Source organism: Rhinoraja longicauda, chromosome 5, assembly GCF_053455715.1.
Source record: "Rhinoraja longicauda isolate Sanriku21f chromosome 5, sRhiLon1.1, whole genome shotgun sequence".
Taxonomy (NCBI): domain Eukaryota; kingdom Metazoa; phylum Chordata; class Chondrichthyes; order Rajiformes; family Arhynchobatidae; genus Rhinoraja; species Rhinoraja longicauda.
In genome coordinates this window covers 37,249,985-37,267,821 of record NC_135957.1, presented here as the reverse complement: position 1 = coordinate 37,267,821, position 17,837 = coordinate 37,249,985, and the positions used below count along the sequence as shown (strand labels likewise).

The window sequence follows — 17,837 nt, the reverse complement described above, 5'->3', positions numbered from 1 at the left end:
ATTCCCCCCCACATTCTAGCACACAGCTAAATACTTCCGGCAATTTACAGCAGCCAAATAACCTACCGATCTACACGTCTATGGGTTGCACCCAGATGAAACCCATGAGGTCAAAGGGAGATTGTGCAAACTCCATGTGGACAGTGGATCAGAATAAACCCAGGTCTTTGGAGCTGTGAGGCAGTGGCTGTATCAGCTGCACCACCGTGCCACCTCAGTACACCAATCCCCTGCCAGGGTAATTAAAAACCTTCCCAAATGCACTAACAAACCTCTCCATTAGAATGTTTGGCCCCATTTTGGTTTGATGCAAACCACCAAACCTGCACATGTCACACCTTCACCAGAAATAGTCCCAATGGTCCAGACATCTTAAACTCTCTCTCCTTCATATCCCTTATATTCATCTAATTTATCCACTTATTATTATACTCACTAACACGTGGCACTGGAATCAATTCAGAGATTACAACCTCTGCTACCTTAATCTGCTGCCTTTGTTGCATAAATTCATGTTGTTAGATTAAATTCCATGTTTTAACCTACGGCATTAGTAAAGGTAGTTCTGCTGTAATGCGATAGTAGTGTTCCTAAGAAACCTTATGTTATGGAAAATAACATTATAAGGGCAATTGTGTCCATGGGGATTAAAATGGTTAGGGGCTAGAGAGTTTCAGACTCATAATAAGTTATTTTTCCGGCAGGATTTGCAAAGATAATTTTTTTTTTCATAAGCAATGAGATTATTGTCATTACTGAATGCTAAAGTCTGTATGTTATATTCTTTAATAGAGTATTGTTGCACAAGTGTTAATAGAAGTGATTGCTGGTCAATTTCAATGACGATCGAGGTGAAAGTAGCTGCTGGGTTCAAGACACAATGGCGTCAGATTACTGCGGGTAGGTTCCACGATAACAAGTCCACTTTGTTTAAATCCAAATCAGCTAGTTTTCTGCCTGTTAATTTCCAAAATAACTCTTTAGTTCCCGACCGAAATCAAGTTATAACCAATTCGGCCAGCGTAATACAAATGTGTTGCCCATTTCATCCTGCATTATATCCAATCTGTGTTATGGAAACACATGTTATACCAGAAGTACCTGTACTAATATGAACCATGACTACTGGCCATTAGAATCTCCTGCGGCTGCTTTGTTGCATCCTTGTCGCTGAAAACAGGGATGGCACACCATCCTTGATTCACATCCACGGCTGCAAAAACATCTATCTATACCTCTCAGTCCACCATTCTACCACCATTGTTGTCCTTGGGCTCTCACTCCTTCCTCCTTTCACCACTGAACCACTCGTGGCTCCCCAGAGATATATCATCCCCACCATTTTCCAACGGGGAGGAATGGATTTAGAGTGAAACCTACTCTTTATCTACCTGACTTCCTTCCTTCCTTCCTCCACCTGATAGTCACCCAGTCCTTCTCACACGCTGCTTCCAGTGATTCATAGGTCCCCTTCACCATGGGCTTGGCTTTGCTTGCGACTTTGCCCTAATCTGCTTCAATCCACGTTGCACGCTTTTTGCAGCCCCGCCTCCCGGCCACGACTCGCGTTCAGCGCGTGCCCCAGGTTGTTGTCCGGGGTTGCCAGGGCGACTCCGGGGATGTCGGAGCTGCACGAGGCGGCGGCGGCGGGAGACACCGACCTGGTGGAGGAGATTCTGCACAGAGCCTCTTGCGACCCGAGCATGAAGGATCCGGACTGGGGCGAACGTACCCCGCTCCACTGGGCGGCGGCCAAAGGTCGGCAACACCACCCTTCGTGTTACTCCAGCATTTTGTGTCTAACATCTATGAAGATAATGGATAAGTGTCGTTGTTGATACTGACAAAGTGAATTACCCAAAGTTGTAGAATTCCACATTGAATCTGGAAGGCTGCAAGGTGTCCATATGGACGATGAGGTGTAGGACCTCATTGTATAGTGTATGAGGCCAGGGGCATGGAATTAAAGTTCCAGGCAATGGAAAATGCAGATTCACTTCTGAGGACTGAACGCAAATGTTGTGCAGAGTGGCACCTCAATCCTCGTTTTGGCTTTTCCAATGTAGAGAAGATTAAATTGTGAGCACCAAACACAGTACTCCAGATTGGAAGAAATGCAAGTGAATGGTCTTTGACTAGAAACGTTAACTGTCTCTCTGCATATGTTGCCTGATCCACTGAGTTTCCAGCGTTTTCTATTTTTAATTTCAGATTTACAGCATCTGCAATTTTTTGACTTTCCATCACATGTTGAAGGATTTAAGAATTTTTGTTTTGTTCACCTTACCCGGTCAACCATTCCAGACATTTGTCAGATTTTGAAAGTAATATTGCTTCCTGGCATATTTTTAAAATTCATTTTAGACATCTGTTTGTTCTCCAGCGAATATGTTCAAAATGTTGTAAAGAAAACCCTATCTTAACAATATCATATTGTATTTCATCATATTTTCCTTTGACCTGAATACACTCAATTGCTTTTTTTTTGCATTGTTTGCTAATTTGGGATGTTTTCCTTGTTCCTTAGTAACCAAATCTGAACATATCCAAGTATTCAACAAAGAGTTAAATAAAAAAGTATTCAATAAACAGAACTGTCCCGGCAGACCCATTGTCTCTGCCTGCTCATGTCCCACCGAACTTATTTCCACCTACCTCGACTCCATCCTATCCCCCCTGGTTAAATCCCTCCCCACCTACGTCCAAGACACCTCACACGCTCTCCATCTCCTCGATAACTTCCGGTTCCCAGGCCCCCACTCCCTCATCTTTACCATGGATGTCCAGTCACTCTACACTTCCATCCCTCACAAGGATGGTCTCGAAGCCGTCCGTTTCTTCCTCGACCGTAGAACCAGCCAATCCCCATCTACCAACACTCCTCCGCCTAGCAGAGCTGGTTCTTACCCTCAACAACTTCTCCTTTGACTCCTCCCACTTCCTCCAAACCAGAGGCGTAGCTATGGGCACTCGCATGGGCCCTAGCTACACTTGCCTTTGTCGGGTACGTCGAACAATCCCTGTTCCGGGCGTACACTGGCCCGATCCCCGAACTCTACCTCCGCTACATCGACGACTGCATTGTTGCTACCTCTTGTACCCATGCAGAACTCACTAACTTCATACACTTCACTTCCAATTTCCATCCTGCCCTTAAATATACCTGGACTATCTCCGACATCTCCCTCCCGTTTCTGGACCTCACCATCTCCATCACAGGAGACAGACTAGTGACGGACATTTACTATAAACCCACTGACTCGCACAGCTATCTGGACTACACTTCTTCCCACCCGGTCCCCTGCAACTCAGCTGTCGGCTGAAAAACGGCAAGGGCTGCCAAAGGCCACCCACTTGCTGTTCCAAAACCCCTCCCACCGCCACGTTCGACGCATTGACCGTCAGGGCCGTGGGGGCGGAGGCGCTCGGGTGGACGAGCATGGTGGCGTCTGCCAGAGCCGCTTTAGCTGCCTCAAAGGCCGTCTCAGCGGCCGCGGACCATTCTAACTCCACAGGTTTGCCCGCGAGACACTGGAAGAGCGGGCGCATGACCCGTGCCGCTGCCGGGACGAACCTATGGTAGAAGTTCACCATGCCCACGAACTCCTGCAACCCCTTCACTGGTGGGCCGCGGGAATGCACGGACAGCCTCCACCTTCTCGGGCAAAGGGGTGGCGCCGGTGGGGGTGATTCGGTGTCCTAAGAAATCAATAGAATGGAGGCCAAATTGACACGGAGGGTTGGATGATGAGCCCGTGGTCTTGGAGCCGCCGGAACATGGTCCGCAAATGGGCTAGGTGTTCCTGCTCCGAGCGGCTGGCGACCAGGATATCATCTAAATAAATGAAAACGAAAGGCAAATCTCGACCAACATGGTCCATGAGTCGCTGAAAAGCCTGTGCCGCGTTCTTTAAACCGAAAGGCATACGCAACCATTCGAACAACCCGAACGGAGTGATCGTGGCAGTCTTTGGTATGTCCTCTGGGCGCACAGGGATCTGGTGGTAGCCCTGCACCAAATCGATTTTGGAGTAAACCACGGCACCTTCCAGCCCAAACGAGAAGTCTTGGAGGTGCGGTATGGGGTAGCGGTCGGCCGTGGTGACGGCATTGAGGCGCCGGTAATCGCCGCATGGTCTCCACCCCCCAGATGCTTTGGAGACCATATGCAACGGAGAGGCCCACGGGCTGTCGGACCGACGGACAATTCCCATTTGTTCCATCTTCCGGAATTCTGCCCGCGCCACCACCAGTTTGTCTGGCGGTAACCTCCTGGCCCGAGCGAAGACGGGGGGTCCCTCGGTGCGGATGTGGTGGACCACGCCGTGCCGGGCAGAAGGGGAGTTGAACCGCTGAACGAGCAGCTCCGGAAACTCCGCCAGGACCGCAGCATACGGGTCGGGGGCCGCGACGACGGCCTGGACAGTCGGGCTGGGCGGGGTGGCGGCCGGTGGAGCGGCGGGCTCATCGCTGCTGGCGGAGGGCCGAAGGCCGTTACCGCGGACATCGGGGACTAGTGAAAAGGCCCAGAGAAAATCTGCGCCCAGGATCGCCTGACTGACTTCCGCGATGATGAATGGCCATTCGTACGTGCGGGTGCCGAAAGCCAGAGACATTGTCCGTGTACCGTACGTGCGGGTGCCGAAAGCCAGAGACATTGTCCGTGTACCATACGTGCGGATGGGGCTGCCGTTAACCGCGATGAGGGTAGGCCTTTTCTTACCCGATCGGGTTTCGAGGTCGGTCGGCGGCACGATGCTGACTATGGCTCCCGTGTCAACCAAAAATTCCGTGTCCGTGAATCGATCTCGGACGTAGAGGCGTCGGTTCTGGCCAATCGTGACCGCCTCTATGTACGATTTGCCGTGGCATTTCCCGAGAAGGTGCAAGGTGAGCGGCAGTTGTGGGCTTCTCCACCCCATCATAGATGGTAATGACAGCAGCCGCGCTTGTGCGGATCCTTTTGGCGGGCTTTTGGAGAAATGGCGTGAGACGCGGCGCCATCTTGGTGCCGCTGCAGGCTGCCCGCTGATGCCGAGACCTTGTTGATCGAACTGTTTGTTTTTGATTTGGATGCCAAGAGCGCATCAGCTTTCTCCGCATATGCCACGGGGTCCTTAAAAGAACAATCCGTGAGCATGAGTTTGACATCTTCGGGAAGCTTCTCTCGGAATGCCTGCTCGAACATGAGCCAATCCGTGTGTTCACCTGCTAGCGTCAACATTTCGGCCATGAGAACGGACGGCAGCCGATCTCCGAGATCCGGTAGGTGCATAAGCCTCTTAGCTCGGTCATGCCTACTGAATCTGAAGGTTCGTAACAAGAGTACCTTCAGTGCCTCGTACTTGCCATCTGCAGGAGGGGCGATGATGAACCGCATCACCCGCGCAGACGTCTCCGGCGGTAGAGCACTGACGAGGTAATAGTACTTTGTCTCGTCCGTCGAGATGTTTCTTAGGTGAAACTGAGCTTCGGCATGGGCAAACCAAGATTGTGGTTGATGTGCCCAAAATGGCGGAAGGTGAACGCTGACCGCGTTTAGCTGCGGTGCGCCAGGCGTAGGAACCGAAGACGAGGCGTCTTGTTCACCCATGGTAGGTGATCGGCTGGATCACGTCGGGGTCACCAATATGGCGAGTCTGGAGGCTCGTTCTTTGTTAAAGAAGTTTATTGCGACAGCAACATTCGATTACAAACTATAACGAACGAGATTACAGACAACCATTAATTCAAACTGTTCACTTCGAGAACTCTCCTAACTAACTGGTTTTCGGCGCCAAAACCACACGTGACGTCGCTGTCCAATCAGCGGGCTCAACTCCCTGGACCAATCCCTACGGTCGCGCCCACACGTGACCTTGCTGGCCAATCTGAGGGTTTGACTCCCAGGACTAATCTCTATGGTCGCTACACCTCCCACTTCCTCCAAACCAGAGGCGTAGCTATGGGCACTCGCATGGGCCCTAGCTACGCTTGCCTCTTTGTCGGGTACGTCGAACAATCCCTGTTCCGGGCGTACACCGGCCCGATCCCCGAACTCTACCTCCGCTACATCGACGACTGCATTGGTGCTACCTCTTGTACCCTTGCAGAACTCACTGACTTCATACACTTCACTTCCAATTTCTATCCTGCCCTTAAATATACCTGGACTATCTCCGACATCTCCCTCTCGTTTCTGGACCTCACCATCTCCATTACAGGAGACAGACCAGTGATGGACATTTACTATAAACCCACTGACTCGCACAGCTATCTGGACTACACTTCTTCCCACCCGGTCCCCTGCAAAAAGTCTATCCCCTACTCCCAATTCCTCCGTCTATGCCGCATCTGCGCCCGGGATGAGGTATTTCACAGTAGGGCTTCAGAGATGTCCTCGTTCTTCAGGAAACGGGGCTTCCCCTCCTCCATTATAGATGAGGCTCTCACTAGGGTCTTTTCTGCATCCCGCAGCTCCGCTCTTGCTCCCCCTCCCACTTGCAGCAAGGACAAAATCCCCCTCGTTCTCACCTTCCACCCCACCAGCCAGCGGATCCAACAAATCATCCGCCAACATTTCCGTCACCTACAACGGGACCCCACCACTGGCCATATCTTCCCATCCCCTCCCCTCTCTGCGTTCCGCAGAGACCGTTCCCTCCGTAACTCCCTGGTCCACTCGTCCCTTCCTACCCAAACCACCCCAACCCCAGGCACTTTCCCCTGCAACCTCACGAGATGCAACACCTGTCCCTTTACCTCCCCTCTCAACTCCATCCAAGGAACCAAACAGTCTTTCCAGGTGAGACAAAGGTTCACCTGCACCTCCTCCAACCTCATCTATTGCATCCGCTGCTCTAGATGTCAATTTATTTACATCAGCGAAACCAAGCGAAGGCTCGGCGATCGCTTCGCCAAACTGATCTCCCGGTGGCCGAGCACTTCAACTCCCCCTCCCATTCCCAGTCTGACCTTTCTGTCATGGGCCTCCTCCAGTGCCATAGTGAGGCCCACCGGAAACTGGAGGAACAGCACCTCATATTTCGCCTGGGCAGTTTGCAGCCCAGTGGTATGAACATCGACTTCTCCAACTTTAGATAGTTCCTCTGTCCCTCTCTTCCCCGCCTCCTTCCCAGATCTCCCTCTATCTTCCTGTCTCCACCTATATCCTTCCTTTGTCCCGCCCCCCTGACATCAGTCTGAAGAAGGGTCTCGACCCAAAACGTCACCCATTCCTTCTCTCCCGAGATGCTGCCTGACCTGCTGAGTTACTCCAGCATTTTGTGAATAAATACCTTCGAATTATACCAGCATCTGCAGTTATTTTCTTATACAAAGAGTACTCAACAATATGTAACATGGAGTAATAATTTGGATGCCTCCAGGGCTGAAGCTGGTGGTTGGATTGTTGGTGGGAATGCTAGTGCAGTACTGAAAAAACATATTTAGCTGTGCAAGTATAATTAAACATAGCACAAAAAGTAAGGAAATTTGTGTTTGGTAGATTATTTCTTTGTTGTAACAATGCTTCTTGGCAATAAATCTTATACCGTTGGAAAGCCTGTTTATTTCCCTTTTAAATGGTGCCACATTTGTAAGGAACATGCATTTGTGGGATGAGCAGCAGAGCTGAGTATATGGGTTGCGCCCATGAAAAATTTGCCAAATCTTCTCTGCCAATGCCAAACAGCTTATCCTGCTGTTGCTATTGACTCTTGTACTTCTGGTACCCCCAGGTGCTGACAATCAGGTGCCTGATTGGCAGCATCTGTGAGCATGGGCCCTGCTACAGTGGTCAGTAGGTGTCTGCTCCAAGAATCGGCATGCCACGTTTGACTGATCTGGATAGGGCCCGTGCGATAGGGCAACTTCAAGCTGGTGTTCCGCAAAACTAAGTTGCGGCATTATTTGGAGTGAGCCCTAGTACCATCTCCAAAGTGAAGGCCAAGTTCCATATAACTGGGGATGTCAGAGACAGGCCGCGAAGTGGGCGTCCCAAGAAGACGACACCCGAAGAAGACCGTTTCCTCACCCTATCAGCACTTAGGAACCGTAGGCTGTCTTCTACAGATTTGCAGTCAAGGTTTGCCCTTCACCATCAGGCCCGTTTGCGCTGGTGTCGGCAACACGTGCACTGGAACCTGAACATGTGGAGGAACGTTATGTTCAGCGATGAGTCCAGTTTCTGCCTACGGCAGTTGGATCATAGGGTCAAAGTGTGGAGAAGACGCGGAGAACGCTATGCTGATTGCTGCACCGATAGAGTAACATCTTTTGGTGGAGGCAGTGTGATGGTGTGGGGCGGCATCTCCCTCACTGGAAAAACGAGGCTTGTCATCATTGGAGGCAATCTCAATGCAGAGAGATATCGAGATGAGATTCTGCAACCAGTGGCAATCCCATATCTCCACAGTCTGGGACCGAACTCTATCCTCCAAGATGACAATGCTCGCCCCCACAGAGCAGGGTTTCTCAGAGACTACCTCCAGAATTTGGGAGTGGAGAGGATGGAATGGCCTGCCAGCAGTCGTGACCTCAACCCCATTGAACACTTGTGGGATCAGCTTGGGCGTGCTGTTCGTGCCAGAGTGACCAACACAACCACATTGGCTGACTTGCGACAAATGCTGGTTGAAGAATGGGATGCCATCCCACAACAGTGTGTGACCAGGCTGGTGACCAGCATGAGGAGGAGGTGCCAGGCTGTTGTGGCTGTGTATGGTTCTTCCACACGCTACTGAGGCTCCTGTTTATTAAATGAATAAATTGTTAAATTGCCAATATGTCTTGTTTCTTCAGACTTCAATCATCCAATCCACCAAACAACACCGAACAAGAGTCAATGGCAGAATAAGCTGTTTGGCATTGGCAAAGATTTGGCACATTTTTCATGGGCGCAACCCACATACTCAGCTGTGCTGCTCATCCCACAAATGCATGTTCCTTACAAATGTGGCACCATTTAAAAGGGAAATAAACAGGCTTTCCAACGGTATAAGATTTATTGCCAAGAAGCATTGTTACAACAAAGAAATAATCTACCAAACACAAATTCCCTTACTTTTTGTGCTATGTTTAGAAATTTGTCATTTGGTTTTGAAGGACAAATCACATGGTATTGCTGCATTGTTTGCTCTATTTACTTTGGTCATGGTCTTAGAATAACTGAGTTTTTTGTATATTTATTGTTGTTATGGTTGTTGCACCAAATAGCCTGTAAAGCTACTGTAAGTAAGGATTTAATTGTTCTAGTTCACATCTAGTGCATTTGACAAATAAATACTTGTGATACTCTTGTAAACCACTAGGGTGCTCTCTTGGCATGCATTTATTTGTTTATTGTGCTTCAGAGGTTTTCTGTGGACCTTTCCTGTTTGGTAAAATTCAGTTTTAAATTTATCTTTTTTGCTCATTGTTTGTCAAATGGTGCAGACTAATTAAATTTGTACAAACATCATTGCTCTTATGAAGCAAAAACTACTTCATGCTACATATATCTAAGATGCACCAAAGTATAGTTTTTAATTTTTCCCCCAACTTGTCTACTCATCAAAAACCAAATGCTTCGAACTAAAGATTGTTTCGAAATAAAAATATTGAAATCCATTAATTACACTGTGATATTTATTCGTCGGGTAGCTAAATACAGTGCACATTCCCTGTATCCCTTAATCCAACAAGTCCGTTGAATTACCTTTAGCTATTTTTCAGTATTAATTAGAATATAAAGATTTCCATGCTTTATGTAAATTATTAATTTGGAATTTTTGACAGGAAAAGCAGACATGGTGAAAATCCTTATTGCAAATGGGTCTCGACCTTGCTTGAGGACTGCTACGGGATGGACTCCAGCACATTTTGCTGCAGAATCTGGCAAACTTTCTGTCCTTCGAATGCTGCATTCACTACATGCTCCTGTTGACAAAGCAGACCTGTATGGAGACACCCCCAGAAGAATTGCAGAGATATATGGTCAGGAAGATTGCGTTAAGTTTCTTGAAACGTAAGTAGTTTCCTGAAAATATTGTAAATAGATTTTGCAGTGTTTGTGATGATAGAAGTTACAATCTTCAGCTAACCATAACTTGATTTGATGAACTCCTGAAAGTAAATGGCAGATCGGTAAAAATAAAGAATATTGTGAGATAATGCATAAATCCATTAACCAGATTGCACTTTAGAGGAAACATTAAAGAGCGAAATGCAATGAGCCAGATTACACCTAGTGCCAGATGACAGTTCAGAAATGCATTCAGCAGGACTTACTGGATTTCTATATCTGCACAATGTAGTGCAGAGTATAGAATGCATTGGAGGTCAGATGGCTTTGGCCATGCAACCTTGGCAATGCATTCAGATGAGGGGAAGTATTCACTTCCTACCCATCTCCTCAGCTTTATACTAGTGGTTGCTGGCATATCTAATGTGTGTCCAAGTATGTGAATAATCCTGTTGTAGCGAGTCTGATAGCGGATGGATGTTGCAGATGAAGTTTATTGCATGGTTCTAAAAACTCCGTGACAATCGCAACACTCAAACTGCAGACAATTACCTAACGTCTTACCTAAACAGAGTTCAACGCTAGACTGACTATATCTCCCGCGCTAGCACACCTGGTGACATCGCTAGCCAATCCGAGGGTTCGAACTCTTCTAGCCAATCCCTATATCCCTACATGACCCCCCCCCCAGAACCCTCGGTACCGTACCTCACGGGCGCCCGGACCGCCCGACCTGAACGCGTACGGAGAGGGGAGGCCGGTACCACCAGCGACGAAGGAGGCGGGGAGGGCCCCGCCGGTGGAGACGGATGGGGGCGCCGCTGGAGGGGGAGGGAGGGGGGACCCTGCAGGTGTAGGCGATGGGGGCGTGGCTGGAGGAGGCAGAGTGAACACAGCCGTGGGCAGCGGGGGCCCGAGCGGTGGGGGAAGAGACGCAGCTGGGGAACCAGGTGGGCCGGCCAGAGATTGGCCCCGGCGAGGAGGTTGGGCCATCAGCACGGGACGGTCCTGGTCCAAGTGGGCCGATTTGAGCCGGGAGACAGAGACGAGCTCCTGACGGGTGCCTACTTGTAAAGTGAAGGTGACCGTCCCCCTTTTCAGCACCTGGAACGGGCCCTGGTAGACCGGCTGTAGAGGGGGGCGGTGGGAATCCCGTCGGAGGAAAACGAACTCGCAGTCCTGCAAGTCCGCCGGTACGTGCACTGCTGTACTCCCGTGACAGGAGGCTGGGACTGGGGCCAGGGAACCTACCCACGCCCGGAGAGAAGCCAAAATTGACGGGACGGACGACGGCAAGGGGGAGGATAAGGGAACAATGTCATCCGGCACCCGCAGGGGCGATCCGTAGACGAGTTCCGCCGAGGAGGTACCCAGATCAGACTTAGGGGCCGTGCGAATACCGAGGAGGACCCAAGGTAGCTGGTCGGCCCAGTCAGGGCCGGTCAGGCGGGCACAGAGGGACGCCTTCAGCTGTCGGTGGAAGCGCTCTACCATCCCGTTAGCTTGGGGATGATAGGCGGTGGTCTGCTGCAAGCACGACCCATACAGCTGCGCAAGCGCGGCAAAGAGGGACGAGGTGAACTGGGCGCCCCGGTCGGTAGTGATGATAGCCCGGATGCCGAAACGGGCAACCCAATGTAACGCCAGGGCCCGTGCACAGGAGGCCGCCGAGGTGTCCGACAACAGAAGAGCCTCCGGCCAACGAGTAAAACGGTCGACCACCGTTAGGAGATGAGTGTAGCCCCTAGAGTAAGGCAATGGACCAACCAAATCCACGTGAATGTGGAAAAAACGGACGGGTGGAACCACGAAATTCTGGAACGGAGGCTGGACGTGGCGGTGGACCTTGGAGGTCTGGCACGGGATGCAGGTGTGGGCCCAGGCGGCCACCTGCTTCCGCAGGCCATGCCAGACAAATCGGGCGGCCACCATGGCCGAGGTCGCCCGAATGGACGGGTGTGCCAGGCCATGAATGGCCTCAAAAACCTTACGCCGCAGGGCGGTCGGCACAACCGGGCGAGGGCGGGGAAGGGAAACGTCGCACCAAAGTGTGGTACCTGTGGGGCCGCACGCTACCTGGGCCAACCGCAACCCCGAGGCGGTGGAGGCATACGCTGAGGCAATTCCTTCCAGGCGCTGAGCCTCCGCTAGCTCCTGGAAATCTACCTCCCCCCCCCACCGCAGCAACAGAGGAATTGGCCGGCCGGGACAGGGCGTCAGCAACGGCGTTAAGCCTACCCGCGATGTGGCAAACATATGTGGTGAACTCAGAAATGAGGGTGAGGTGCCGTTGCTGGCGGGCCGACCACGGATCAAAAACCTTAGAAAAAGCAAACGTGAGGGGTTTGTGATCCGTGTAGGCAACAAAAGAGCGGCCCTCCAAAAAATAACGGAAATGGCGAACAGCTAAATAGAGGGCCAGGAGCTCCCTGTCGAAGGCACTGTATTTCAGCTCAGGTCGAGCGAGCTGCCGGCTGAAAAATGCCAGAGGCTGCCAGTGACCATTGACCTATTACTCTAAGACCCCACCCACCGCCACGTCTGAGGCATCCACCGTCAGGGCCGTGGGGGCAGAGGAGCGGGGGTGCACGAGCATGGTGGCGCTGGCGAGGGCCAGCTTAACCGCGTCGAAAGCCGCTTCTGCAGCTGTGGACCAGACCAACTCAGCGGGGTTACCCGCGAAGCATTGAAAAAGGGGGCGCATGATCCGAGCTGCCGCAGGCATGAACCGGTGATAAAAATTCACCATGCCCACGAATTCCTGCAAGCCCTTGATGGTGGTAGGGCGGGGAAAAGAGTGGACGGCGTCCACCTTGGTGGGCAAGGGAGTAGCACCGGCCGGTGTGACCCGGTGACCCAGGAAATCCACCGAGGACAGGCCGAACTGGCATTTGGACGGGTGGAGGATAAGGCCGTGGTCCTGCAGCCTCTGGAACACAGTGCGAAGGTGGACCAGGTGCTCTGGGACCAAATGACTAGCAACCAGGATGTCATCGAGATAAATAAACACAAAAGACAATCCGCGACCCACATGATCCATGAGACGCTGGAATGCCTGAGCCACGTTTTTGAGACCGAATGGCATACGCAACCACTCGAATAAACCAAACGAAGTAATCGTAGCCGTCTTGGGAATGTCCGGTGGGTGGACAGGGATCTGATGATATCCCCGCACCAAATCGATCTTCGAAAAAACCGTAGCGCCCTCGAGGCAGGCTGAGAAGTCCTGTATGTGAATGATCGGATAGCGGTCAGGCCGGGTGGAAGCGTTAAGACGCCGGTAATCCCCACATGGTCTCCACCCCCCAGATGCTTTAGAGACCATAAGCAAGGGGGAGGCCCACGGACTGTTTGAAGGCCGAACAATCCCCAGTCGTTCCAAATTCAGGAACTCCTCCCAAGCCATGGCCAGCTTGTCGGGAGGTAGGCGCCGCGCCCGGGCGAATACAGGCGGCCCCTCGGTAGGGATGAAGTGGACGACACCGTGCTTAGCGGAAGGGGCATCGAACCGCTGTACGAGGAGCTGCGGGAAGTCGGCGAGGACCGCAGCGAACTGACCGGGAGCCGTGGTGATGGCCTGGATCGACGGGCAGGGTGGGGTGGCAGGTGGAGGAGTAGCAGGCTCCATACTGCTAGCCGAGGGTTGTAGGCCCTTCCCGCGGACGTCTGCGACCAACGAAAATGCCCAGAGGAAATCCGCGCCCAGAATGGCCTGGCCCACGTCGGCAACGATGAAATCCCAATGGTAGGTCCCGGACCCGAAGGACAGGGACATGGCCCTCTTGCCGTAGGTGCGGATGGGACTGCCGTTGACCGCAATGAGGGACGGACCCTTCCTACCTGCTCGAACTTCGCAGTCGTAGGGAGGCACGATGCTAACGACCGCTCCCGTATCGACCAAAAAAACGGTGCCGGTACCTCGATCTGTGGCGTAGAGGCGGCGGTTGCGGCCGATCGAGACTGCCTCTACATTCAATCGGCCGAGGCATTTCCGGGAAAGGAACACGGGGCCCTGCAATTTCGGGCTTCACTGCCCCACCGCTTGTGGAAAAAACACCAGCCGTGCCTGTGCGGCTCTGTTGCTTGGGCCCGCTGCAAAATGGCGGGTGCTGCAGCCCCGTCTTGGCGGGCTGACTGTAAAATGGCGGCCGATGCGCCGCCATCTTGGCCGCGCGGCCGGTTGCTGCTAGGCCTCGAAACCCGCTTTACCGAGTCATCTCGTGTGGAGCCCTCCGTAACGAGCGCGTCGGCTTTCTCTGCGAACGCTACCGGGTCTTCGAAAGAGACGTCCGCCAACACTAACCTGACGTCCCGGGGCAATTTCTCCCGGAATGCCGCTTCACACATCATGCACGGCTGGTGGTCGCCGATCAAGGTTAGCATCTCCGCCATCAGGACAGACGGTAGCCGATCCCCCAGCTCCGGTAAATGTAGGAGCTTCAGAGCCCGCTGGTTTTGGCTAAAGCCAAAAGTCCTCAGCAGGAGCTTCTTGAGCCCCTCGTATTTCTCGGTTTGGGGAGGGTTTGTCAGGTACTGTCCCACTCACGCGGCCACCTCGGGCTGTAGGCAGCTTACCAGATTGTACAACTTCTCTTGGTCCTCCGCCACTTTCTTGAGGTGGAACTGGGACTCTGCCTGAACGAACCACATGTGCGGTTAATGGGCCCAGAACGGGGGTAGGTGAACGGCGCTCGCGTTCTGCTGCCCACTGTTCGCTCCTACCTGCGACATACTCTTGTGATAGTTGATCACGTCGGGGTCACCAATGTAGCGAGTCTGATAGCGGATGGATGTTGCAGACGAAGTTTATTGCATGGTTCTAAAAACTCCGTGACAATCGCAACACTCAAACTGCAGACAACTACCTAACGTCTTACCTAAACAGAGTTCAACGCTAGACTGACTATATCTCCCGCGCTAGCACACCTGGTGACATCGCTAGCCAATCCGAGGGTTCGAACTCTTCTAGCCAATCCCTATGTCCCTACACTGCGAACCTTCTTTAAAAAGGTGTTTCTTTTTTTAACCTTTAATTCATTTGCATGTGTAATTACTTTAATTACTTTAAGATTGTTGATCATTTAAATCATTTTTAACTGATCTTAGATGGTCAGAAATGGTGAAAAGGTCTTCGGAAAACTATGGGTAGTGCCATAGATTCCACTTGCCAGATTGTCACTGACAGCCGCTGCTATGCTTTTGCAGAATGATTGCACCAGTTCATTTGGCTTATTGGTTGCAGCTCATTTGTAGCCACATAGTTGCAAAAGGTAAGTACAGCTGCAGTTCTTGCAAGATCAAATGTAAGGCATGTTTGAGCCTCATGGAAATTGCACGCAAGTCCTCCAAATAGCATTTCATTATGGTAATAACATTGATCAAATAAACATTAGCAATGTTCTTATAAGAATTATTTGAGCCAATTATCCTTTTTTTAAACATGCATCAGTTACAATTTCTCTTTTGATTTCAGAGCTGAACGAGAGAGCTTGAATTACAGAAGGGTTGCTGAGATGAAAGGCATGTTTTTAGATGAGACGGATGAAGAGTGGGAAAAGCAGAAGGAAAGTGAAATGGCTGAAAGGAGGGAAGCTGCCAAAAACACGAGTGATGTTACATGTAAACCTCAGCAAAGGCAGGCACACTATACTTGCAAGACACCAGTCAAAATGCCGAAGAAAGGAAAATTACCAAAAATAAATAAAGTTTGCAAAAAATATGTAAAATAAAATGGCCTCCAGGTCAGAGAAACATGTAATGCTATGACCTGAATTTGTTAAAAATGATAGTTTGATTTGGATTGAACCAAGAACAACCTCCAAAGCACAAATTGATCAATGATTTTATTTTGCATAGAAACACAACCTTATTCGTGTCGACATTCCACTAAAACTGATCGACTGCTGCTGTAGCTTAACATCAGTGAGCCTGGAATTTTCTAGAAAATTTTATTAATTGCCAGGTTAGTTTAGGTTAGTGTAGAGAAACAACAAGGAAACAGGCCCTTGAACCCACTGCGTCCATGCCTATCAACGATCACCCGTTTACACTAGTTCTGTATTGTTCCAATTTCTCATTCACTCCCTACACACCAAATCAAACTACAGACCCACACATCTTAGGGATGTGGGAGGAAACCGGTGCAGCCGGAGGAAATGCACTCAGTCACCAGGAAAATGTGCAAACTCCATATCGACAATGCCCAACTTCAGGATTGAACCAAGGTCTCTAGCGCTGTAAAGCAGCAACTCTAACAACTGCTCCACTTTCCAGACCCTGTTTTGTCAATGAAATGTTGTTTAAAATATTGCTATTTCCAAGACATGGAAGCCCGTTACATAGTTTTGCCCTCTTACAAAAGACTAGCTGTTGACATTTCAAGATTCTGCCAGATACTGGGCATGGGTAGACTTCTACCATAAACTTAATGCAGTGCAGCTCAAAGTCACGTGATATTTACACAACTGGGATCTCTGTTGCGCCATTGCAATTTTCTTTCTTATTTATTAATTAATACAGACCTGCCCCACACTTAGCCAACTGGACTTTTGATAAACTTGTTGGTTGGGAAGGGCCATGCTGATGAAGTTGACTTCTCAATGTACGGACGCCTAATCTGTTTAAGATTGGAAGTGGAGGAGGTGCAGCAGAGGCACCTGGTTTTGAAACTGTGGCAGATAGCATTGACAGAAAGAAGCTGGTATTACAGTTGGCCATTGCCGCTCATGTAAAAATGCATATGGTTGGTTGATTGGTAATTTTGAATATTCAAGAATTTAACAGTGATTTTTTTTTTACGCTAACATGTGCCAAAGGGATGTAAATTCACTTTTATTATTGGATTTAGCAAAACATCCATTGTCATTCCAGCTGCATGTATGTCTAAGTTTTTAAAAAACCCTCTCTAATAGGTCTTATTGTCACACATCAGGAATCTCAACGGAAATACTGAAACTTCAGAGATATTTTTCTTGGAATTTTATATCTCTCATTTTATTTAGTTTTTACCAGCTCATAAAATGACACCGTCTGTAGAAAAATCCTGAAAGGCATAGTCTATCTATTCCCTTCTCAGATACTGCCTGACTCACTGAGTTCTACCAGCACTTAGATTTTATTTGCAACTGATACAGGTGTGCTGCTGTATAGAAGATAACATTTTCCTGTATTTAAGAAAGCTACAATAAGTAGAAATACAGTATTTTCTGCACCTAGTTTGTCAACTTGGTGGTGAAGAATATTAAATATGTTTCTTTGATTCTTATGTCGCTCTTGAGAGAATTATGCCATCATTCTTTCAATATACATAACACAAACTATTTATATTCATCCAATATTCATAACACAAACTGTTCCAATTATGTAGGCATTAGTTTTCAGCATTTTTGTTGCAAATTTAATTTTTATCTTCTGCCTGTAATTGAATATTGCTTCTTGCTGTGTTCTAAATGTTAACTATATTAATATCTGGGTTTTTACAATGAAAATTAATATGTTAAAATATGTGTTCAGAGATTATGTAGTACTTGATAATGCTTTTATAAATATGACACATTGAACATTTTTTCTTGTAATTTTATTAAAAGATTAAAAATAAAATGTAGTTACTAAGAGCTTTTAAATTATGTTTGAGCTGTGATTTAGGTTTTTAATCTATTTTTGTTAAATGTCTTTTGTAATACATTCAAAATCTGCATTGTTTAATGAAATATGAATAAAAGTTGATGTTTTCCAACTTGGTCACATGGAAAAGTTGGGTCGAAGGGCCTGTTTCTGTGCTGTGTAGCTCTATGATTCTTTTTTGAGCACATATACTGTATATTAGAAGAGGTTTCAGATTTAAGGTGAGATTGGC

At 49.4% G+C, this 17,837-nt stretch overlaps 1 protein-coding gene across 1 annotated transcript; it reads left to right on the top strand.

Moving 5' to 3' along the window:
• Window positions 1-1,546: 1,546 nt before the first annotated feature.
• ankrd66 (ankyrin repeat domain 66) lies at window positions 1,547-17,341 on the top strand. The gene is made up of 3 exons (XM_078400111.1): window positions 1,547-1,758; window positions 9,757-9,985; window positions 15,456-17,341. Exons 1-3 carry the CDS (start codon window positions 1,620-1,622, stop codon window positions 15,709-15,711), a joined length of 624 nt encoding a protein of 207 aa, XP_078256237.1. The 5' UTR covers window positions 1,547-1,619; the 3' UTR covers window positions 15,712-17,341.
• The last annotated feature ends 496 nt before the right edge of the window (window positions 17,342-17,837 follow it).